The sequence below is a fragment of the Crotalus tigris genome, unplaced genomic scaffold (genome assembly GCF_016545835.1).
Source record: "Crotalus tigris isolate CLP2741 ecotype Arizona unplaced genomic scaffold, ASM1654583v1 scf7180000024340.7048381, whole genome shotgun sequence".
In the NCBI taxonomy this organism is placed as follows: domain Eukaryota; kingdom Metazoa; phylum Chordata; class Lepidosauria; order Squamata; family Viperidae; genus Crotalus; species Crotalus tigris.
Window position 1 is genome coordinate 2,718,515 of NW_024100510.1, and position 24,938 is coordinate 2,743,452.

Consider the following 24,938-nt stretch of genomic DNA (forward strand, 5'->3'; position numbering starts at 1 on the left):
ACGCGCTGGGCTCCGCGATTCTGACACCTTCCCAGCTGGACGGCTAAGAATTAGCCGCCATCGCCGTCGCCCCGTACCGGAAGCTCCCCCCTCTTCAACATCTTCATCAACAATTTGGATGAAGGGATAGATGGGGAACTCATCAAATTTGCAGACGACACCAAGCTGGCAGGAATAGCCAACACTCCAGAAGACAGGCTTAAGATACAGAAGGATCTGGACAGACTTGAACACTGGGCACTAACTAACAAAATGAAATTCAATGGTGAAAAAAGCAAGGTTCTACATTTAGGCAAGAAAAACCAAATGCACAAGTACAGCACAGGTGGCACCATGCTCAATAGTAGTAACTGTGAGAGGGACCTCGGAGTCCTAGTAGACAATCACTAAATATGAGCCAGCAGTGTGCTGCAGCTGCCAAAAAGGCCAACACAGTGCTAGGCTGCATTAACAGAGGGATAGAATCAAGATCACGTGAAGTATTAATACCACTCTTCAATGCCTTGGTAAGGCCACACTTGGAATACTGCATCCAGTTTTGGTCACCACGATGTAAAAAAGATGTTGAGACTCTAGAAAGAGTACAGAGAAGAGCAACAAAGATGATTAGGGGACTGGAGGCTAAAACATATAAGGAACGGTTGCGAGAATTGGGTATGTCTAGTTTAACGAAGAGAAGGACAAGGGGGGACATGATAGCAGTATTCCAATATCTCAGGGGCTGCCATAAAGAAGAGGGAATTAAGCTATTTTCCAAAGCACATGAAGGCAGAACAAGAAGCAACGGGTGGAAACTAATCAAAGAGAGATGCAACCTAGAAGTATGGAGAAACTTCCTGACAGTGAGAACAATTAATCAGTGGAATAGCCTGCCTCCAGAAGCAGTAAATGCTCCAACACTGGAAGTTTTTAAGAAGAGATTGGACAGCCATTTGTCCGAAATGGTGTAGGGTTTCCTGCCTGAGCAGGGGGTTGGACTAGATGACCTCCAATGTCCCTTCCAACTTTACTACTATTACTATTACTAAAAATCTGAGCAGAGAACTTCAAATTGTGTTTTGATGTGCCTGTACCTAGTACTAATTCAAAACTGATGTGATACTTCACAGCTTTGTCATTGTGGGGAAAATGGGAAGAGGAAAGTGTAAAGGATAAATTTGCTGCAATAAGTTTTGTAAAAATAATAAAAGCAGGATATAAATAAATTAAAGTAAAATAAAATAAAAATATTTTTATTCTATTGGAAGACATGAGATTAGCTGGTTTTCTATAAATTGTAACTAAAGTCTAAATAGTTATCGGTATTTATGAAAAGAAAATACATCCTCTTACCACAGGTTTGGAAAAAGCCAGTAATTCTTTGATTTCAAGTATATGAAGTAAGGTTGCAACTATCTCATCATTTGATGCAGACCAACTTACTGTTCTGTTAAGTACAAAACAGAAAAATGTAATCCAGGTAGCTATGCAACAAGTAGCTGTCCCAAAAAAACAGATAACTCTGAATATTTAGTCTCAAGCAACATAGCTAAAAATAATAAATTTGTGTAAAACAATTAATCTTATATAGATCTTTGCAGTCATATAAAATTAATATTCACCAGCCAACCTCACAAATGATTTTGGGCAGGGAACAATTTCTGCTACTTGGAATCTTATACAGCACTTGCCTGAAATCTGGAAAGCAGTTAATATTCAGTACAGAAAGCACAGTTACGCGTATCACTGAATTCAAGCTTTCTGATTAACTATCACTAATAAACAGTAATATCAGGTATTGCCGTTAACATTTTTTCCCAGGAAGACTGATATTTCTTGGAAAGTATAGACAGTGTGTCCAGTTGATAGAATTGATGATTTCCCCTTGTATCTCCAATTTCTCAAAGATGTTTCTAAAACAAAGAGAATTCCTAAAAGAATACTCACTTGTCTATAGTTTTATATATGAACTCAGAAAGAAATGCAGCAACAAGAACCAGTTGTTCTCTGATGTTTTCCAATATCTGTTGTTCAACATGCAATCTTACAGTATCAGATGTAAAAGTTAAATTAGTGTAATTATTTCTTGAAGGAAATTGGTTATATTTTTTTAATAATATTTCTTGTTTCTTCAGATCTTCTAGCATTTTTTGCAATTCCATGAATTTCATACAGTTTTGCAAATATTGTAATGTGGACTTATTCTATTGGAATAAAAAATACAGTAATTTGTATTATATCCAATAATGTATAGAACATCCATAAAGACACACACACACACACACACACACACACACACATTTTGGGGTACAAGAGGCACTTTGTGGTAGTTGATGATTCTTTGCTAAGAAAAATAAGGACTGAGTATGCCAAGCTGGTATTATATCAAGGGACAACCAGATTATGATAAACAGGTTGCTGAAACTGCAAAGTATAGTAACCATCTGTCAACGTTGCTAATATTGGATATTATTGCTTTGACAAGATATGCAGAACTGTCTGGTATTTTTAGAGTTAATTCAGATGGTGGTGGTGGTGGGGGAGAAAGATAAGGACTGCTTGGGAAGGGAATCTTTGCCCTTCAGGTTGATTGGAAAATGTGAATGATGACTGCAAAAAGGGGAGGGGGAATAGCCTGGAATGTTACGTGCAAAGGAAGGGAAATTCAGATCTTGGCATCCCTCCATGTTGTGCCGATACTCTGTTACACTGTAATAAAGGCTTTCTAGGATAAACAATGCCTGGAAGTTCTTTGAAGCGTTTCATTAGTTGGAACTATGACACCATCCCTCTGAGTATTCAACATGAGTGACAATGCCAAAAAAGATTTTCAGAGACTACAAAGTCCTGGGCAGAAAAATGGAAATATAAATATTGTTTTTGTTAATCTTTCCATCTATAAGGATAAAAGCCTTTCACATGTGATAAGAGGAACAGGATTCTAGAAGTCAACAATTAGCTATACACATTGTGCTGCTACCTTTGAATTCCTTGATCATGGATCTATTTACACAAAGAACTCATGAAAAAGATAGGCTATATCTCATGGAACCGGGAAGTATCTCACCATTCTCAATAAGAAAGCATTAAATTGAAGAAAAAGGGGAAGGATAGTGTTGAATGTATCACCAAGGAGTGAGAACAGGTCCACACTTGAAGAGCCAATTACTGATTTATTGGTACTCGTGCTTATGCACAGGAATATTGAAATTGATATTTAACACATGCTTGGAGTTAGATAAGGGTAAACAAAATTCAAGGAAGGTTAGACTTAGTTTGCTTGTGGCTACTTAGGGATTTTAGGGTGATCCCTCTTTTAACTGTGTCCCCGGGTTCTGCCACACCTTACACCAACAATGCAGGAGACATAGGAAATCAAAGAAGTAGAAAGTAGAGATTGAAAGAAATTATAAAAGTGAAGACAATAGGAGACAGGCATGATATATGGAAGAAATCCTTCTGTGCCACATTAAAAACTTGACAATGGGAGATTTTAATTAATATGATATCTAACAATTATAGTCCTCTCTTGCTGAAAACCTGTTTGGAAGAAAATGGAAGGATCAAAGGGAGAGGGTTCTATTTTGGACCCAATCATTTTTAATTTTATGTGTGTGTGTGTGTGTATGTATGTGTAAAATACATTTATTGTATTATATAAGAGTCAGCCAGCTGGATGACCTGGGGCCAGTCATTCCCTCTTAGCCCACTCACCTCACAGGGTTGTTGTGGGGGAAAATATGAGGAATACATATTAGGTGTGTTTGCTGCCTTGAGTTGTTTATAAAAATAATAAAAGTAGGACACAAATCAAAATTAATCAATCAATCAATTAATGTTCTTTACTCAAACGCTTCAAATATAGACTATATAGCTATCTGTTCCAAACACTTTAATAGCCCTTGCACAGATGATCTATAGCAGTGATGGCAAACCTATGGCACGCGTGCCAGAGGTGACACTCAGAGCCCTCTCTGTGGGAACACTTGGTGCCGCTGCCGCCAGCTCGCACAGGTCCATTAGGCCACCGCTGGCACCCGGAGACAAAGCAGCTGGCTAGCAAGCTCGAGTAGAGGTGGTAGAGCACACCCTCCCATGCTGGCCTCTGTGTGCGGGGGCTGATGGTGTCAGGCAGCAGCTGCTTCCACCTCACCGCAATGGCACTGCCCTACCCCATAGGACGAGCCTCCTGCCCATTACCCCACCCACCAGAGACCCCCTGGATCTCCCCCAATCCTGCCATGCCTACCCAGTGGGCCACGCCCACCCCCAACCCTGAGGGCACCACAATGCTGATGCGGCCCTGGCACTTTGCAATAAATAAGTGGGTTTTGGGTTGTGGTTTGGGCACTTGGTCTCTAAAAAGTTCGCCATCACTGATCTACAGGCTGGACCACAGAATCTACAATTCTATGTAGATTCCTTTATGTGCATTATACTACTAAGACAACAAAAATAGGATATTCTTACTTGATTTTCTTGAGCTTCTAGAAGTGCCTTTAAACAGTGACATTCAGTTTGTTGCTTCTGTGCCCTTTTTCTTTCTCCTTGTACTGTCCTGATCTGTTGATCGCTCGTTGATTTCACAGCAGGCTGCAATTGTTTCCACCCTCTTTTTGTTTGTGCTTCTTTCTCTCTTTGTACCTCCAAAGTATGAGCAACATCTTGTTTTTTATTTTGCATCATTGACCCTGTAATGTGAACAGTGTTTTGGAGATCTTGTTCTTGTTGAAACTCTTTACAATGTATATGCATTTCTTCCATCTTTGAATCAAATATCTGCTGCTGTGATTTCTCAATTATAGCAAAAAGTTTCCTAGAATTGGACCTTTCTAAATGCAACTGTGCTTGCAATTCCAGCAATGAATCTTTATGTTTACAAGATCCACATTCATTTAATCTCATAGTCAGATGTTCTGTCAAAACACGTTCATGGTTCAAGGCATTTAACAGGTCTGCATTTTGTTTTTTCTCAATATCTAAATTTTTCTGGAGTTCCAACAGTTTATTCTGATCCTTGGATAATAAAGCCTCACAGCGGGAATGTTCAATTTGGAGTTCTTTACGGAGATTACTATTTGCTGACTGTTCATGCTCTAAAGCCACAGTTAACTGATTGTTCTGAATACACTGTAACTCCAAGGCACCTTGCAACTCCTGTACAACACAAAGATATATTTACATTAATTATATGAAAATTCAAACCTGAATATCTATGAAGTCTAATACTGTAGTCAATGAGATTTATGGAAATTAGGATTTGAGTCCAGACAGCTTTAGGAAAAACAGACAGAAGTATAGTCTTTAAGAAACTATGTCATGACTGCCATTCTGCTAAACTACGCATAGCAAGCTGACAGCCTGACATTAATAACAGGAGGAGCAGTGGGGGCAGGGACAAAGGGAGGGAACCAGGAGGAATCAAAACCAAGCCATATTGTCCTGTGAGACGTTCCAGCCCTCTCAAGGTCACACCAAAATAATGCAGAGCCAGCACATGCCGAAAACAGGGACTATTTCCTAAACAATTTTGGGACTGGACAATGGACAATGACTGATAACCAGCAATTGGCCGGGAACAAGGGAAAGTTAACTGTATCCTTTATGTGTGAAAATCTCAGATCCAGCTTGTTCCAATGACTATCTATCCCAGATTCATTACATTTATCAATAAATACAATAAAATAGAGATACAAAAATAAAGGCCTTCTCTACACATTGAGGTATTAAATATTGACATTTTATACAAATATAGGATAAAAAACCAGAACAAATTCTCTTTTTATTGTTTGTAGGAAAATGAAACTGCTACACTGAATTGGTTGTAGCTGTCTTTTCACTGACAGATATCTTTCTTTACTGTAAAAATTAAATATTAGATGATCTTTGCAAGACAACTATTGAAAGGAGTCTTTTAAATATTTGAGTTTTATTTTTCCTAAGAAAAATAAAAGTATATTTGGAAGCAAATAAACAAAACAATTGGATGATTTTGTCCTCTTTTATATTTAAGATTTATTAATAACACTACATGGAACATTTTCTGAGAGGAGACAATATACTAGCAAAGGAACATACAGATTTTTTTAAAGGATCAGTTAGTATCTTATATTTGATCATATAAGATCAAACTACAGGGTGTGACAATTATATAAGTTATCTAAAATATATCATCTGGCTGGGGCTTGAAACAAAATCACGGTTAGTACTATAATAAATAAAATAAAACAAGACGTGTTATCACTTTTAGGCACGAACTAACAAAAAATGAATCAAGTTTGAACTTTGATCATTATACAATTTTTGGTAAGTGCTCCATGACAAGGGATCTTGAGGTAGTTATTCCTCCTAGCCTAAGCCTAACTGGAATTTGTTAATGGGCCCAGTTAGTCAGTTTATAGACATTATTTCTTTTCATCAGGAAAAGGATATATGTCTAGTAATGGGGAACAAGAAAAAAAATAGTTTGCTTTGGAGATTTACTAAATTGAATTTAACGTATTTTGGTTGAAGACAAGAATATAAAAAACTATGTAGCAATAGGGATTATCATTTTTATGACATATTTTACCTCTATAGCTTTTGATTTTTCATCCTCTTTTACTTTATGCTGTTTCTGCTCTTCATCCAACTTAATCTGTAATTCTTTGTTTTTAAGATGTTCCCTCTGTAAATTCTCAAGTGTTGCTGTAATACTTCTCTCTTTATTTTCCAATGCAGAACTATGACATAACATTTTAAAATATTATTTATAAAAATTGTTAATCTAACTACAAATCATTCTTTTTTTCAGGAAATTAGGCCTTTAATGACTGAACAAAAATAAAATTAATATATTTTTCACTATAGATTTTAATCACAGTGGTTAAAAAAAAGTCAAATTTCTTTTTGTGAATTTCTTCATGCTGGTATCAATACACAATATAAACATGATTTCTCTATATACACACAGCTGAAAATATAAACTAGGAACGGTATGTATTATTACAAAATTAGGGCTATGTGAATAGGTCAACTAAAATAAGAAATCATAACAATAATGAAGTTAATTACCACAATAAAAATAACAAAACTACTTCTTTATGTAGGAAGCAGGCATTTTATAAACAAAGTTATAAACACACAGAGGGAATTATTAGAATTGGTTTAAAGGAATCTCAGAAGTGAGCCTTTATGCTATACCAGGGGTAGGCAACCCAAAACACTTAAAGAGCCACTTGGACCCGTTTCCCACCAAAAACAAAACACTGGGAGCCGCAAAACCATTTTGATATCTAAAATGAAGATAACACTGCATATATCCTTTTTTACCTTTAGTATAGGTGTGTGTGTGTTTGTGTGTGTGTATGTATGTGTGTGTGTGTATATATATATATGTATATGTATGTGTATATATATATACATACACACACACACACACATAACACACACAGGTTAAAAAAAGGATATATGCAGTGTTATCTTTATTTTAGATGTCAAAAGGGTCTCTCTCTCTCTCTATCTGCCCTTGGTCTGCCACTCCTCTTCCCCCGCTCTCTTTCTTTCTCTCTCTCTCTTTCCTCTCTCTCTTTCTCTCTCTCTCTCTCTCTCTCTCTCTCTCTCTCTCCCCCCCCCCCTCTCCTATCTGCTGCTCACCTGACAAGCTTCAGGCTGTTGTCCAACAAGATCAGGGGTAGGCAACCTCGTCTATTTTATGACTCATGGACTTCAACTCCCAGAATTCCTGAGTCAGCCTAGCTGGGCTAGCTAGCTCTCTCCTGCCCTTCCTGCTTCCTGCAGAGACGCAGCGAAGGGAGGAGTTCCGCCCAGTAAGCTTTTCAGCTCCTCGGAGAACACTGTGAGTGCACTCTCTTTTACACATACACACACACACACACAAAAACACACACAGAGAGAGAGAGAGAGAGAGAGAGAAGCAGGGAAGCGCAATTCCTCTCTCTGTCTCTGTCTCTCTCTGCAAAGGCAGAGGAGGCTGGGAGCCGCAGGGGAAGGCTCAAAGAGCTGCATGCGGCTCCGGAGCTATACCAAGTGGTTCTTAACCTGAGCGATATTGCCCCCCAGGGGGCAATTTCGTTTTTGGGGGCGATGGAAAGAAAAGGGGCGATGCGGGGGCGAAGGAACGAAAAGGGGGCGATATGGGGGGATGGAGCGAGAAGTTTGGGGACACTTTTGAGACTTTTTCATACAGTGAATCACTGTATATCTGTCGTACAAAAATATCAGATCACTCGCTATTAGTGGATTGAACTGTGTTTTCACAAGTTCCTCCAGCTAGCTTCAATACAGAATGCCGTACATATGCGAATACACATCGCTTATCCTCATGTGTGTTAAGCAGCAGCCTCTACCCATACAGTGGCGCACCCTTGGCCAGAATGGGCAGTGATGGAGGGGGGAGCGCTTCTTTCGAAACATCGCATACTGAGTGGCTGTCCCATGACGTCAGCTGTAATGTCAACGTAACTGTTGAAACTAGGTTTATCGACGTCCACATGTGTTTTTCTAATGTTCCAGTGGAGTCGAAAATTTAATTTGCAGGTAGTGCCTTTCATTTTGAAGACCTCTCAACATGGCTGAGAAGAGGAAGTGTTGCCAATATTCGACGGAATACCTAAAATTGGGATTCATTCCATCTCCTTCCAACGTACAACTTCCATTTTGTCTTCTTTGTGAGAAAATATTTTCAAATGAAGTGATGAAGCCTTCCCGACTGAAAGACCATTTGGTAAGAATTCATTTGGATAAAGCCGACAAACCGGCATCATTTTTCCAATTCTTAAAGGCCAAGTTTGAGGGTTGCAGCACTGTTGGGAAGTTATTTGGAAAATCGTCACTCAACGCCGACAAGGGGCTCATTTGTTCCTATGAAGTATCTTTGTTGATAGCAAAATGTGGCAAACCTCACACTATTGGAGAAACGCTGATTTTACCAGCAGTGAAACAGATTGTTGCCACAATGTTGGGGCCCAGCACAAGCACTATCACGCAATCGATTCCTTTCAGCAATGACACCATATCAAAAAGAATTGATGAAATGGCTGCTGATGTGGAAGAAAGGCTTATTGACACCTTGCAAAATACAGAATTCGTAATGCAGATTGATGAATCAACGATTTATGAAAATGAAGCCTTGTTATTGGCTTATGTCCATTTCATCTTAGTTCCTGCATTGCGATTTGTTCTTATGCCCTTTTTATATTTCTTTTTGTGTCTTAAATTTCACTTGTAATTCAGTCATTAAATGTTACTGTTTTTCTTTTCGGGCATTTCACTTTCTTGCAATTGAATTTAGTTTTCAATGGTCATTACATTTAAATGTCATGAAGTTTGGGAAAAAGTTACAGGTGGCACCAAAATTTTTCATACAGTTGAGATTTGCATTGATATGTCCTGATGACAATTTTAAAGAAAACAAAAAAAGTGTTTGCATAAATTGAAGAATTATTTCCTATGTTGTGATTGAGAGGTTATGTTGGGGGAGGGGGAGATGACAACTTCCTCATTGGCTCAAGGGGGCGATTTGTTCAAAAAGGTTAAGAACCACTGTGCTATACAATAGGGATTGAAGCTATATACTCCAAAATGATCAGTGAATTGGCGTGAACCACCCCCTTCTATGCAAATTCCCATGAATAGAACTAATGATTTCATGAATGGGATAATCCTACTGAAGGGGCCAGGAAGGTTCCTTTTTTCCTATGCAAATTTTAAGAACAACTATATTAACCCTATGCCAGAAATATAATATGTTACTGGGAAGACTTTCCATATGCAATTTACTTTGGAGTAACTTATAATAAGTACATGCTGTACACACACACACACACACAAATATTTGTATGAATGAACATACAAACACACTAATGTACATCTTCTCCTGATGCACTTATATTTTGCTGATATGTAGGCTGACATTCTCCACATATAAGTGCCCATCTTTCTTCCTCTTCCATTCCAGGAAGTAGGTCACTTTTTTTCTTCTCTAACCTCTTCCAGTCACAAGGGAAATATCCTAGTTCTCCTCCTCCTTCCATAGAAAGTGCTTACTGAGATCTTTCCAAAAGGCAATATTGGTGTGCCCTTCATCTGAAAAGGAAGGAAATGAATATCTGGATCCCAGCACCACCCAAATGTTCCTCCTTCCACTTGGCATTTTGTTTTCCAGCTGAGCCAGTTGGGAATGGTGGCTGATTCCAGACTGTTCCTGTATGGAATTGGGATATTTTGTATGGTTGTGCAAAGCACTTGAAAGGGCAGGAGTAAAGATAGGAGTGAATCTTCTTTCTCTTTGCTCCTTTCTGCTGCCTTCTCTTATCCTTTCTTGACTTTCCTGTTAACAGATCCTGATGTATCACACTGATCCCACATAAACAAATGAATATGGGTACTGATAAATCAGAGGATGTACCACAATTCATCCCTCCCCCACACATCACTCAGAGATAGCATCCAAATAGCAGAGCAGTGGCACTATTAATGCTCACTCAGAGATAGCATCCAAATAGCAGAGCAGTGGCACTATTAATGCCTCTACTGCATTTCTAGTACAACAGAACTAATAAAACTAAGGAGAAATTTCCTGACAGTGAGAATAATCAACAGTGGAACAGCTTGCCTTCTGAAGTTGTGGGTGCTGGAGGCTTTTAAGAAGAAACTGGACAGTCATTTGTCTGAAATGATACACTTGAGCAGTGGATTGAACTAGAAGACTTCCAATGTCCCTTCCAACTCTGTTAATAATAATAATAATAATAATAATAATAATAATAATAATAATAATAATAATAATAATAATAATAATAAAAAGTTGGAAGGGACCTTGGAGGTCATCTAGTCCAACCCCCTGCTCAGGCAGGAAACCCTATACTATTTCAGACAAATGGCTGTCCAGTCTCTTCTTTAAAACTTCCAGTGTTAGAGCATTCACCACTTCTGGAGGCAGGTTGTTCCACTGGTTAATTGTTCTAACTGTCAGGAAGTTTCTCCTTAGTTCTAGGTTGCTTCTCTCCTTGATTAGTTTCCATCCATGGCTTCTTGTCCTGCCTTCAGGCGCTTTGGAGAATAGCTTCACTCCCTCTTCTTTGTGGCATCCCCTGAGATATTGGAACACTGCTATCATGTCCCCCATCGTCCTTCTCTTCATTAAACTAAACATACCCAATTCCAGCAACCGTTCCTTATATGTCTTAGCCTCCAGTCCCCTGATCATCTTGGTTGCTCTTCTCTGTACTCTTTCTAAAGTCTCAACATCTTTTTTACATTGTGGTGACCAAAACTGGATGCAGTATTCCAAGTGTGGCCTTACCAAGGCATTATAAAGTGGTATTAACACTTCACATGATCTTAAGTATTATTATAGATTAAATTATAAAATACCTATCTGGGGGATTCCCAGACATGCAATTGAGGGAACCTCTAAGGGGACAAATTTTGATAAAATTTCATATAAAGAATTGTTAATTTGTTCTGGTTCGAATTGGCATTTGAAATCCCTAGATGTATTAAGGCAGCAAAATTTTCTACAGTCATGGTTTCAATATTTACAAATAATGGATAGATGGACTGTAGACAAGAAAGAGGGAATAACACTAGAAGATAGACAATTGGTTATTCAGATTAAAAACCAATGTCCGGCTCATATAAAAAGAATATATAATGTTTTATTAGAGTTAGATTCGGAAACAGAATTGGTTAAAGATTGTATGATTAAATGGGCTAAGAATATACAGGAGCCGATCTCATTGGATTTATGGGAGATAATTTGGATAAGAAATGTTAAATTTACACAAGCTCAAAATTTGAGAGAAAATTTTTATAAAATGTTTTATAGAAGGCATTTAGATCCTAAAAAATTATCTTGTATGTATTCCAACATACAGCCCAAATGTTGGAGATGTGGCAATAATGATGCGACATACTTTCATATTTGGTGGAATTGTAAAAAAGTAAAGGCTTTTTTGATTATGATTTGGTGGAACATTCAAAAGATTTTTAGAAAGAAGATAAAGTTTACTCCTCAACTATTTTTACTTGGTATTTTTGTTGACTTAAATGAAAAAGAAACTACTTTGATGTTGAATTTATTAACTGCAGCAAGGTTACTAGTAGGTCTATATTGGAAGAAAGATTCTTTGCCTACTTTAGAAGAATGGATATTTAAAGTATCTAGTTTTGCAGAACTGGCAAAAATTTCTGCTTATTTAAAGGATCATACACAAGAAAGATATATTACTGTATGGGGAAGGTGGATAGATTATATTCAGAAAAAATATGGAATTAAAAAGTTTTATTTATTTTATGAATGAATATCAAATATTATAGAGAATTGTTTTATAAGTTATGGAGTTAAAGGTTAATTATGATATTTTTTTTTCTTTCTCTCTTTTTTTTTCTTTTTTCTTAATTATTATAATTTTCTTTTTCTTTCTTTTTCTTAACCCTGTATTCTGCTCTGGGACGTGAAGGGCGGGGGGGTGGGGTGGGAGGGAGGGTAAGGGGGGGTTCTCTATTTTAAAATTTTATTGTATTTTTATAAATGATTGTATGTTTTAAAAAATAAAAATTTTCAATAAAATAAAAGTAAAAAAAAAAAAACACTTCACATGATCTTGATTCTATCCCTCTGTTAATGCAGCCTAGCACTGTGTTGACTTTTTTGGCAGCTGTACCACACTGCTGGCTCATATTTAAGTAATTGTCCACTAGGACTCAGAGATCCCTCTCACAGTTACTACTATTGAGCAAGGTGCCCCCTATACCAGGGATGTCAAACTGCCGGCCCACGGGCCGGATGCGTCATGTGGAAGTTGCGCCCACCCCATTGCCAGCAATGACAAAACTCTCCTGATACGTTGTGTGATGTCACATGACAAAGTGAGTTTGACATGTCTGCCCTATATTATACCTGTACATTTGGTTTTTCTTGCCTAAATGTAGAACCTTACTTTTTTCACCATTGAATTTCATTTTGTTAGATAGCGCCCAGTGTTCAAGTCTGTCCAGGTCCTCCTGTATCTTAAGCCTGTCTTCTGGAGTGTTGGCTATTCCTGCCAGTTTGGTGTCATCTGCAAATTTGATGAGTTCCCCATCTATCCCCTTGTCCAAATAGTTGATGAAAATGTTGATGAGCACTGGGCCCAGAACAGAGCCCTGGGGCACCCCACTACACACTTCCCTCCATTTAGATTAGGTTCCATTGAGGACCACACACTAAGTATGGCCGGTCAGCCAGCTACGAATCCATCTGGTAGTGATGCTGTCTAACCCACGTTTTTCTATCTTATCGAGTAGTGGGTTGTAATCTACTTTATCAAATGCCTTACTGAAATCCAAGTGAATTATATATCCACAGCATTCCTCTGATCCACTAATTTTGTCACTTGGTCAAAGAATGCAATAAGATTTGTCTGGCATGATCTGTTTTGGACAAACCCATGTTGGCTTTTAGTAATGACTTTGTTTGCCTCTAGGTGTTCGCTGATTCGTTGTTTGATTATCTTTCCAGAATCTTCCCAGGTATTGAGGTCAGGCTGATAGATCTTTAATTTCCTGGATCCAGTTTTTCCCCTTTTTTGAAGATGGGAACTACATCAGCTCTTTTCCAGTCCTCTGGTAGTTCCCCAGTGCTCCAGGATCTTTGAAAAATATAGTTCAATGGTTCTGAGATCACATCTGCCAGTTCCTTGAGAACCTTGGGTGTAAACCATCTGGTCCTGGTGATTTGAACTCGTCTAGGCTGGACAGGTGCTCACTTACCATCTTCTTGCCTATCTTAACTTCTATTCTGTTTCTTATGGCACTATTTTTGATAGGTTGGTCTGTTTTTTCTCTTTGTGTAAAGACAGATGCAAAAACTGAGTTAAATAGTTCTGCCTTCTTCCTGTTGCTTGTCACCTTCTTGCCACTTTCCCCCACTAAGGGGCCAATCATTTCCTTCACTTTTTTCTTGTTTTTTATATGTTGAAAGAAGCTTTTTTTTGTTATTTGTTATTCTGTTCTATTTTGTTATTCTTACAAGGCAGCTTCCCACACCACACAGCACATGTCTGAAGATACATAGGATCCAGAGACAGTGGTCCTCAGTTAATTGAGGTTGCAGTTGCTATATGAATCCAGGCTGACACTGGCTCACCCATCTCTCTTTGCAAAGTAGCTGCCAAATTGTACTACAGAAAGGGAAGAGGCTATCAACCCTACTTTAGGGCTTGCAAATGTTGCTGAGGATAGTAGAATTGGGAGGGAATTATAGATAGGTATATGGGAATAAAAAAGAAAGATAAGACAGATTTAAAAGAATCCTAATGGCCCTGGTTGCAGAGCTCTGTGATAGAGGTCCCTTGTATAGACAAGCTGGCTACAACTCCCTCCCCCCTAAAATTTGCCTATGATCCCACTCTCCAGAGGATTGCAAACATCTTATTTAAAAACTCTTGTGGGAAAAAAAGAGAAATTTCATAATATACCGATAGCAATGCATTAACAAAAATGTAAGGCAGAATCCATTTGGAAATCTTTACCTGTATTTAATTACTTCATTTTGGGTTTTTTGTAAAGATTTTTCTAACCTCTCATTTGTTTGTTTGCTTTCACAAAGATCTGATTTCAAATTCAGTATTGCAGTGTGTTCCTGTTTCAGCAATTCATGCATTTCAGAAGCTTTCTCTTGTTCATGTTTTAGGGAAGCCTGCAGGTCCTTTGCAATGAATTGTTCTTGCTGAAGTTTATATTCTAGAAGTTCAACTGAGAATAAATTTAAACATTGCAAAAAGTAAATACATAAATCTATTCCTAAGCTTTCTATATTTTCCCCAAACATATTTTCCCAATATCTTCCCTTTACCATTTTTAAAAATAAAGTTTTAATTTAGATAGAAGGCCAATTAGGATAATAAGGTAGTCCTCAACTTACCACACTTCATTTAGTGATCATTTCAAGTTACAATGATACTGAAAAAAGTGACATGACTGTTTTTCATATTTACAACTATTGCACGTGATCAAAATTCAGACACTTGGCAACTGGCTCATTTTATGACGGTTGCAATGTCCTTTTGCAACCTACTGATAAGCTAAGTCAATGGAGAAGCCAGATTCACTTAACAATTGTGTTACTAACTTAACAACTTCAATGGCTCACTTAACTACTGTGGCAAGAAAGGTCATAAAACGGGGCAAAACTCACTTATCAAGGGTTTCGCTTAGCAACAGAAATTTTAGATCCATTTGTACTCATAAGTAGAGGACTACCTATTGTATCACATGCTCTCACCATCTGTCTCCCTTTCCCTTCATTGTTCAAACCAAATTGAATCTGCTTGAAATTGCTTTAACAAGAATATTTGAGAGACAACTTGCCAGTATGGCTGTACGACAAGGTAAGAAGGAGGAAATAAGTTTGCTGAGTTTGTTCCCTTTTGATAAATTTAAATCTGATGATACAAAGGTTGTTCTTGTTATTCACAGAAACCATTCGAAATCAACAACCATGAATAAATAGAATACCCATGAAAAGTGTTCTTTGCAATATGCGATAGTGTTCATTTGTTCCATTTTGTGACAGAAAATACATAAAAAACATACATAAGTGAAATCCTGAATAGATATTGAAATCTGGTGAGCAATTTCCAACTGCAGATATATGTAATTGCATACAATAAAACCCATGGATAATAAGGTCATATACATAGTACTTGGATAATACAACCAATTAATATATTTTAAGAGATATTTTGATTAATATTTCATTAATTGGAGATTCTCAAACTTTCATTTTGGTAGACAATTTTTTATCAGCTAGGAAAGATACAAGCTAGTGGGGGATACAAGAAATTACAAATAGGTAGTGATGAGATGTTGAGTATTCAGAATTGAGAACTCCTTATCCAGCTTATCCGATTCTCTAATATTTGGTACAGAAGTATATTAGGGGTAAAAGATACAAACAAGAAAGGATGCACTCGTAATGCAGCACAGATTTGGGAACCAGATATATATTTCAGTGGCCTAGTATCTAGTATTCACAAAAATGTAAACAAAACCAATAATGAATAATTATTGATTTTTATTTTTAATATTTATTTATTCAAATGAACAATGAGAAGAAAAGAAAAATACATTACCCTGTCTTTGAAGCTGATGCTCTTGCTTTTTCCCATGCTTCTCTGTATTTATAAGTGTTTCTTGGAGTTCCTGTAACTTCTCTTGGCTTTGAAGTTGTGTAAGTCTCAACTGAATTTCAAGATCCTGCATATCAGAAAGCAAGCTGTTCCTATCTGAGGATGAAAGATGTTCAACAACTCTCTTTGGTTGCTGCTCCTCCTGAAAAAAAAGTTCATTTCATACACTGAAAGAATATGGTAGATTTTTTAAAAGATGTAAATTCACGTGCCTATTTTTTCAGAACAGAATTTAAAACTGATTCAAACTATGAATTACATGTCATTTACATTTTTAGGCCACTTGAATTTACATAGATTTGTAAGATGTTTTTCTGGTTCCTTAGGGGAAAAACAAAAGATTTAATTTGAGTTGTTTATATTAGCACTGGTTTGGATTTGCATGTGTACATGCATGCATATTTCAATGAACCACAAATATGTATAGATAATAATTTGACACAAGTAATATATAATTGTTTTGCTCCTAATATGGTATGTGATTTCCAGACTAATTTTTTTTAGAAATAAAATACTGAAAAAAAATAGCAGCTTGCTTCAAGTGTAGTATTAGTGAGCAGAATGTGGCAGTTGAAAATCATCATTTCACTTTACTGTTGCAGGCAAAAGTTTAGATATTTAGTCTAATTGTATGTTTCAATGCATTCTTAAAAAATGGAGGTTGGTACAACCCATACATGATACAAAGATAATGTCACCCGGATTTCCTGCTTGCAGTTTGCCACTTGCTTATCCTCGGCTGCCATGGAAACCGGGTGTGGGGGTGTGTGGTATTTGGGTCGGGGAAGTGAGCTGATGTAAGAATTGGAAGGGAGGATCGCTCATCATTGGAGTGGAGATGTTTAAACTCCATCAAGGCCAACCGTCCTGGGCCTCCAGAGGTGCACATCATCTGCTGAAGAAGATTTCTCATAACATCATGCTGGATGTTGATTAGTCTGCAGGGGTTGGACCATGGGGGGATGGCTATGGGGAAACTTTCAATGTGTAACTTTCACGCAGTTTTTACTCAGATCTTGCCTTGCTTTTGCTGCTATCAATTCATTCTTAGTAAAAGTACCTCTTCTCCTTGGAGTTGGGTTTTTTCTTTCTTAGGATTTGAATGGAGGCAGACCTAACAATTAATATTGACATTTCTCTGCAAATTCTAATGTATGTTTACTATTTATGTTCATTTACTTATAGATTCAGAATTGGAAAATAGTGAACATGACAGATGCAAATATTTGGATCTGTTTTCAATCAGTACTTTTTAACACATCCTAATTCCAAATGTCTCCTATAGCCAGCCTTCTATACATGCTTTTAGATCCCCCCCCACTCTTCTTTGAAATACTCTTTTAATTCAGAAATATTCTCCTTTGCACCGCATATTTGAGATTTCATTACAAATTATTAATAATATTGAAATCTGGTGACAGTAAACACCATACCCAAACCTTTTTCTTTCTTGTAAGTACTTCATTGTTGCTGACTTTGAGGTGTGCTTAGATGGTCATTTTGCTGAAATACCCATCCTTTTTCAGCTTTAATTCTTTCATTGTTTGTAGGTCATAACCCTAACCCAGGGGTCTTCAAGCCTGGCCCTTTTATGACATGTGGACTTCAACTCCCAGAATTCCTCAGCCAGCATGCCTAGCTGAGTCATTCTGGGAATTGAAGTCCACAAGTCATAAAAGGGCCAAGTTTGAAGACCTCTGCCTTAACCCTTGGTATTTAACTGAATTCATTCTTCCTTCCATTGTATAGTGTTTCCTGTGCATTGACTGCTATACCACTCTTACAGCAACTCCATGTTCAATGATTGGCAAAGTGTACTGGATGAACAGTTCAGTTTTTCTCAATCCAAAGCAACTTGTTCCAAAAATGTTCAGGTTTATCAAGGTTTTTATATGGTTTAAATGATATATGAAAGAAGGTTGGAGAAAGAATTTCTTTCTGACAACTTGCCCATATAGATCATAATTGTTTAATCACAAGTACACATGGGATTAACTATTCCAGTGAGAGCTAAATTTCCAAGAGATCATTGGTGATTTGTTATATCCTATCAATCTGTCTAGTTTTCAGGCAATTACAATATTTTTTCTTTAGTTCTAGAATTTGCTTTTCCTCCAACAGTCCTTTGTAACCTGAATTTCTTTAAGAATGTGTTTCATAGGTAAAATTATTAGCTGCAAGTCTTTATCCCTGCTTTATAAGTGTAAATTGTTTTCATTCAAGGCCACACTGCTTAGATCTACACATATGGTAACTATACTGATACATTATGACATTCTAGATTCTTGAGAAGAACTAGATGCATATGAAGGCAAATACTAGCTAAAGAACTGGCAACTATAGGACTTCCGGTCTGGCGTTTGATGAGACAGGTGGAAGAAGCCAGGGCTCTGGCTTCTTAGCCCGATTTCGTTCTGCCCGGCGACCCCAAGGGATTGGAAAGTTGCCCTAGAGGGGCAACGAAGGAGGGATGCCTCAGGAGTTGAGACCAGACAGAGGTCGGTCCAGATGGATTGAAGAAACCCTCTAAAAGGACGGAGGAAATGCTGCCTGGTAAGCTCAGACAGCCCAAGTCATTGCCAGCCGGAAGAAAAGTGAGGAGCCTTGGCGCTCTGCTAAACAGCTGATTGTTAACAGCATGCTGAAACTAGGTGAGCCTGCTCTTTCATTCCTTTTCCATTTGGACATAGAAATGTTGATCCCCTGATTGGGAAGAGCTATGAAGTAAAGACCCCAGAAGGACTAGAGGAGAAGAGAGTTAAAAGCGGCGAGCAACTACAGGAGGGGGAAGGATTTTAAGGAAGATTAAAAACATTCTTAAAAAATTGAACTTAGATTTATTCAAAGAAAGATTGCTTAGCATACAGGATGTGAAAAAAATTTTTTTGATATAATTCTTAGGGTAAATAATCTATAAAGAACTTTAAAAGAAAAACTTTGTAATAATCTTTTAAAACCAGATATTGACAAAACAGTGTAGAGGACATCTAGTGGTGAAAGGAGATACTACAGTAATACTAAATAAAAGAACCTGAAAATGTTTGATCTTGAAACAACACCTGGTATAAACAAAGTGTCTTTGTGTGAATTTATAAGTGAAAAGACTTTCTACAATTATATCTGTTGACTCTGAATATAACCAAAACAGGAATTACTTGGAGACAGTGGGCATTTTACATCTGTGACTCAAGTGGAGGATTTAGATTTGGCCTAAAGTAGTTGGCTTGTTCTTTTGGGTTGAGTTTTAGCCTACGATAGTTGGCTTTTTTCTCTTTTTTTACTTTGTATTCTCTCCTTGAGATATTGGATTTAGCCTAAGATAGTTGGCTTGAAAAATGAGTACATCAAATCTCACCAGACTTATGAAAAAGACTTCCTCTGCATCCTCTGTTGGAACATCTAGCCCAGTGGTGGTGAACCTATGGCACAGGTGCCAGAGGCGGCACTCGGAGCCCTCTCTGTGGGCACACATGCTGTTACCCCAGCCTTGCCTCCCTCCGCGACTCCCTCTCCAGCAGCCCCCCTGAAGGAGAGTCACCCAAGAGCATGACCCACACGGAGCAGTGCAGCCAAGGACATGGCAGCCAGGCAGTGTAGACCAGACTCTGCCCTCACACCCCATCATGCAGTTGATGCTGCAGGGCGCGGGCAGAGGGTGTAGCCACCATAGTGCTGCTAGGCTGCCTGGGTGATCAGCAGCGGGCCCTGGAGGCGGTGAATGGTCCTGTGGGCAGGCGGGGCAGGGGATGGGGGACAGAGCAGGGCAGTGGGGGTGGAGCGGGGGCGGGGCCAGTTTTTGGGCACTCGGTCTCTAAAAGGTTCACCATCACTGATCTAGCCCAACAAGCCAGGGATCTATCGAAACAATGTTGCAGCACGAGAAAATAAGCACTGCTCAAAATGAGATGCAAACTACATTAAAATTAATTCAACATTCAATACAAAAAAAACATGAAGAGACGAAAATTAATTTTGAGAAATTAAACAAACAAATATCGGACATAAAGACACAATTTGAAGTCCACCACCAAATGATTGTTAAAAATGAACAAATAATTCAGAAAGTAGAAAATAAATCAGATGATATTGACAAAAAATGGAAGTACTAATACAAAAAAATGAAAAATTAGATCAAGCAAATCAAAATCTAGATGAGGTGGTGGCGATCTTAGAAATGGAGAAAGTGGAACACTACTTAAGATTTCAAAATATTCCTGAAGACAGAGACGAAAATATAGCAGTTGTGATTATTGATCTCCTGGCAGAGGCTTTGAAAGCAGACTGAGCAGAGATGCAAATGGAGATAGATGAAATATTTCGAATGAATTCAAGCTACACAAGGAAATATAAACTACCCAGAGAAGTGCATGTAAGATTTATAAAGAAAACAGCAAGAGATGAAATAGTGAGAAAAGTTAGAGATGGGCTATTACAATACAAGAATAAAGAAATCGTGGTGTTAAAGCAGATACCCAAGAGAGTAAGAGATACTCGAAGACAATATCATTTCCTAACTACAAAGCTGATTGCAAAAGGCTTAAATTTCAGATGGTTAATGCCAGAAGGGATTTTAACTAACTGGAATAATACAAGATACCGATTGGATTCAGTTTGGAAAGCAGAAGATGTTGATGAAAGAAATCGAGCGTTCTTAGATGAAGGAATGCAACATTGAGAAAAGATCAGAAACAAATATAAGAAGCAACTGAAGAAGTAATTATACAACAGGAGAACAGAAAGAGAAATTTGATCAAGAGAGTGAAGGAACTGCCAGAGAACAGAGGATTACGAGATTGACTAGACCTAAATATAAATAATTGAAATGGAGAAAGAAAACAGATTTTTTTTTCAATGAATATAAATGGACTAAACTCCCCATTTAAAAAAAACATTTTTAGAAAACTAATTAATTTTCAGAAATTAAATATAGATATAATTTGTTTGCAAGAGGCACATGTAAAAAGACAATATTATAAGCTGTTGGAATACCCAAAGATTGGGAAACTATACTGTGCATCAGCACAACAGAAAAAAAGAGGTGCTGTCGTATATATTAAAAAGACAATAGATTCTAAAATTATTTATTCAGATGAAGAAGGAAGAATTGTGATGGTAGAAATATACTTACATAAAAAACAAACATTGTTGGTAGTAATCTATGCACCAAATAATAACCAGGAAGAATTCTATGAAGATCTCCATAGAAAAATAATAGAAATGGAGTATCAAAACATTTGTTTAGTAGGAGACTTTAATGCGATAGTGGATGGAACATTAGACTATAAAAGTAGTAAAACAGGAAAAACTGGAAGAAAAAGATTACTAAGACCTTTTTTAATGTGATAGAAGAAATTGGAGTACAAGATGTTTGGAGGGAAATCAATCCAGGAAAATTACAATATACACTTTATTCAAATAGTCAAAAATCCTGGTCCAGAATCAACATGATCTGGATGACATCTGAACTGAGGACAAATATGCAGGAATATGAGATAGAACCAGGTATATGGGCAACTTACAACCCTTTAAAAGTGACATAGAGAGGAATACAAAACAAATCAAGATGGACCTAAAAGAAAGAGAATTTATAGAATGGAGACCAAAATGGTTTTTTGCCAAAGAGACAAATTAAAAATAATTTAAGAGTAATAATGGATGTATTGGAATATTATGAATAACATCCAGGAAACAACTGGCACTAATATTTCTAGATGCCCAAAAGGCATTTGATAATGTTTCCTGGCAATTTATGATTCAGCAATTACAAATAATGGACTTTGGACAGAACTTTATAAATTATCTCCATTGTTATTTATTTTCACCTTGAAAGTTCTAAATAGAAATAATATAGAGTTAAGATGAAAATGTTACAAGATGCCAAGGAAAATGGAGGTCTTGGTTTTACCAGAGAGGGTTTTATATTATCAAGCATCTGCATTAACATTGGTAAAAGATTGGATAACTCTCAAAAATAAAAGGCTGTTATATCTGGAGGGGCATGATTTACAATTGGGGTGGCACGCTTTTTTATGGTCCAGGAAAAATTAAGTTCATAAATATTTCCAAAATCACTATATAAGAAATGCATTATTAACAACATGGGAAAAAATAAAATGTAAAATATATTTGAAAATTCCAGGGTGGTTGTCAACAATGGAAGCATTTATACACCCAAATTTAGTGAACTTTGAAAAAATCTGGGCATATAGAGATATTCTAAACTCTGAAGGGAATTTAAAATCTAAACAAGAAATGGAAAATCAGGGTATCAATTTCTCATGTTGGGCACATTTACAAATGCAAGCTAGATATGATAAAGATGTTAAACTGTATGGATTTTATAAGGGACAAACTGTATTTGATAAGACATTATTAACTTCTGATGAGAAACTAATTAAGAAAATGTATAATTTTCTATTCTTTGAAAATGGAAAGCAAACAAGTTAAAGAAACAATAAGAGGGCCAAAAAATTTTGGATACAATATAGAATTAGAAAAATGGCAAAATTTATGGGAAAGAAATTACAAACTGACAATGTCAACTTCCTACAAAGAAAATTTATATAAAATGTTTTATAGATGCACTTGCCACCAGCAAGACTAGCAAAAATGTTCAAAAACATGTCAGATAGAGGTTGGAAATGTAAACATAAGCCAGGCACTTATCATGTTTGGTGAACATGTGACAAAGTAAATTGTTATTGAAAAAGATACATGCCTGACTAGAAAAGATGTTGGGAGAACATGTAGATTTTAAACCTAAACTTTTTAAATTAGGTATAATGCCAGAAAAGACTAACAAACAAAGCTTATATTTGATTTTGCATGTCACAACAGTGGCAAGAATTATATTTGCGCAAAACTGGAAAAATGAAGGAATACCATCAGATGAAGAAATAATTTAAAAAATACCAGAATGCGCAGAGATGGATAGACTGACTATGAGACTGAAAGAAAAAGAAAAAACAGAATATTATCAAACTTGGGACTTATTTTATCGATGGCTAGAAGAAAGAATAAAGGATTAGGAATTAAATATGTATTACCGAATGTAAACTCAAGACAGCATATTTGTTGAAAAATTATTACTGAATGTATGGGGAAAAAACCAATAAAACTTTTTTTTAAAAAACCCTGGCAACTGTAATTTTCTTGCTGTTTTGTATGTAATAGTTAAGTACATATTAATTATACACATTAATAATTAGTGACTCACTGTAAACAAAAATATTATAGTATCCATGTACCTTGTTTTCTTTATTAGATTGTTTGAGATAATTCTTCAGTGATTGTATTATATCAACCAAGATTAGTCTCTCTCTTTGCCAACCCTCCACCAATGGAACTTGTTGAATCTTATCACCATCATCAAGAGGTAGAGATTTTTCTGACAGAACAAGTATTTTGTAACTCTCATCATATACCATCTTCAGCACATTCTGAAAAGAAATGAAATATGTTACTTAAGGAGAACAGAAAGTCATCACTTAACAAGGCATTTAGCATCTGAAAGTTTGACTTTTTGCTATGTTGCAATTTGTAAATTAAGATTTCTACATGCTCTGCCCTTGAAGGAGAATTTTAATTATTATTATTATTATTAATTTTCATGCCCAGGTTTTTGTGTTGGACGAAGTACGAATTTAAACTCCAGCAACAATTGCTGTTTATATGTAAGAAAATTACTAAAAAGAAGACAGAGTAAATGGAAAACGTTTCTTAATATTCTGTCTTCTGTTGAAATCAATAAATACCTTATTTAAAATATTGCTATTCCATATAGATAGTAGATCTCCCATTTATTTACGAGATATTACCTTTAGCTGTTGTGACAACATTTCTGTTTCTTTTACTGTGGGTGCAGTGACATCTGGAGTCATTCCAAAACTTTGCAGAGGAGCCATGACATTGCTGTTTTGGCATACCTTATTTTCTGGCTCTGCCTGATTAAGCTGAAGTATCAAATCTAAACTAGTATCTGAAAAATAGAGTATTAAATACGATATTGAAACAGAGCTGGTGCAAATGAATCCGCAGTTGTCTAACCATCTGAATTTCATTTAAATTGTGTAACTAGCCACGTTTATCTCCTTTATAAAGGTTTAACTCACCCTTCTTTATAAAGGGGCAAGCTAATTGCACCTGGAATGACTTGGGCTTTCAGAAAAATGTCAGGCTATTTACTGGCACTTTGTTCACTTTCACTTATAACAGTAGATTTATGGAGAAATCCTTTAATGTTAAAGATAATAATATTGTGTTAAATTAGGTCCTTAAACTTAGGAATCTGATTATGAGGAATTATAGTTATGCTAGACCTGGAGTGTTGCTAACAGAGTTATTTTGAGAAACTGGAAAAATAGCATTAATTCTCTATCAAGAGATAAGTAAATTATCTGTTTTTGAAAAAACAATTTTATCTGCTAATCAAAAAATAATGCAATAAGTTTGGCAAACTTTTCGTAATATTTTACAATAATATATTATCAGTTATTCTTTTATTTAGAAACATTTAAATATTATTTAACATTTCATGGATATGGGATATCTATAAATTCCTTCCTTCCTTCCTTCCTTCCTTCCTTCCTTCCTTCCTTCCTTCCTTCCTTCCTTCCTTCCTTCCTTTGTTTTTTATTACTTTTATGTTATTTTTTGCGTTTTGTATTTTTGATGCAATTTGTTAAGATAATAATTAACATAATAAAGCATACAATGCAACCAAAAGCAAAATGCTTGTGAGGGCCAAAGTGCAACAAATGGTAACGTGATTTTCTACTGCTTTTA

At 36.6% G+C, this 24,938-nt stretch overlaps 1 protein-coding gene across 11 annotated transcripts in view; it reads right to left on the minus strand.

The window, feature by feature from the left end:
* The window catches only part of PCNT (pericentrin), a 138,195-nt gene that overhangs the window by 23,706 nt on the left and 89,551 nt on the right, over positions 1-24,938 (minus strand). For 9 of the 11 annotated variants that reach the window (XR_005554654.1, XR_005554653.1, XM_039326406.1 and 6 more), the window contains 8 exons: positions 23,972-24,132; positions 23,402-23,593; positions 16,098-16,296; positions 14,496-14,718; positions 6,551-6,701; positions 4,450-5,136; positions 1,927-2,183; positions 1,333-1,426 (listed from right to left, as the gene is read on the minus strand). Coding sequence is in view for 9 of the 11 variants with exons in the window: in XM_039326406.1 (XP_039182340.1) it covers positions 1,333-1,426; positions 1,927-2,183; positions 4,450-5,136; positions 6,551-6,701; positions 14,496-14,718; positions 16,098-16,296; positions 23,402-23,593; positions 23,972-24,132 (1,964 nt within the window). In the remaining 2 variants the exon portion in view is untranslated. The remainder of the gene's footprint in view (positions 1-1,332; positions 1,427-1,926; positions 2,184-4,449; positions 5,137-6,550; positions 6,702-14,495; positions 14,719-16,097; positions 16,297-23,401; positions 23,594-23,971; positions 24,133-24,938) is intronic. The other 2 variants (XM_039326405.1, XM_039326410.1) reach the window with 2 other exon arrangements.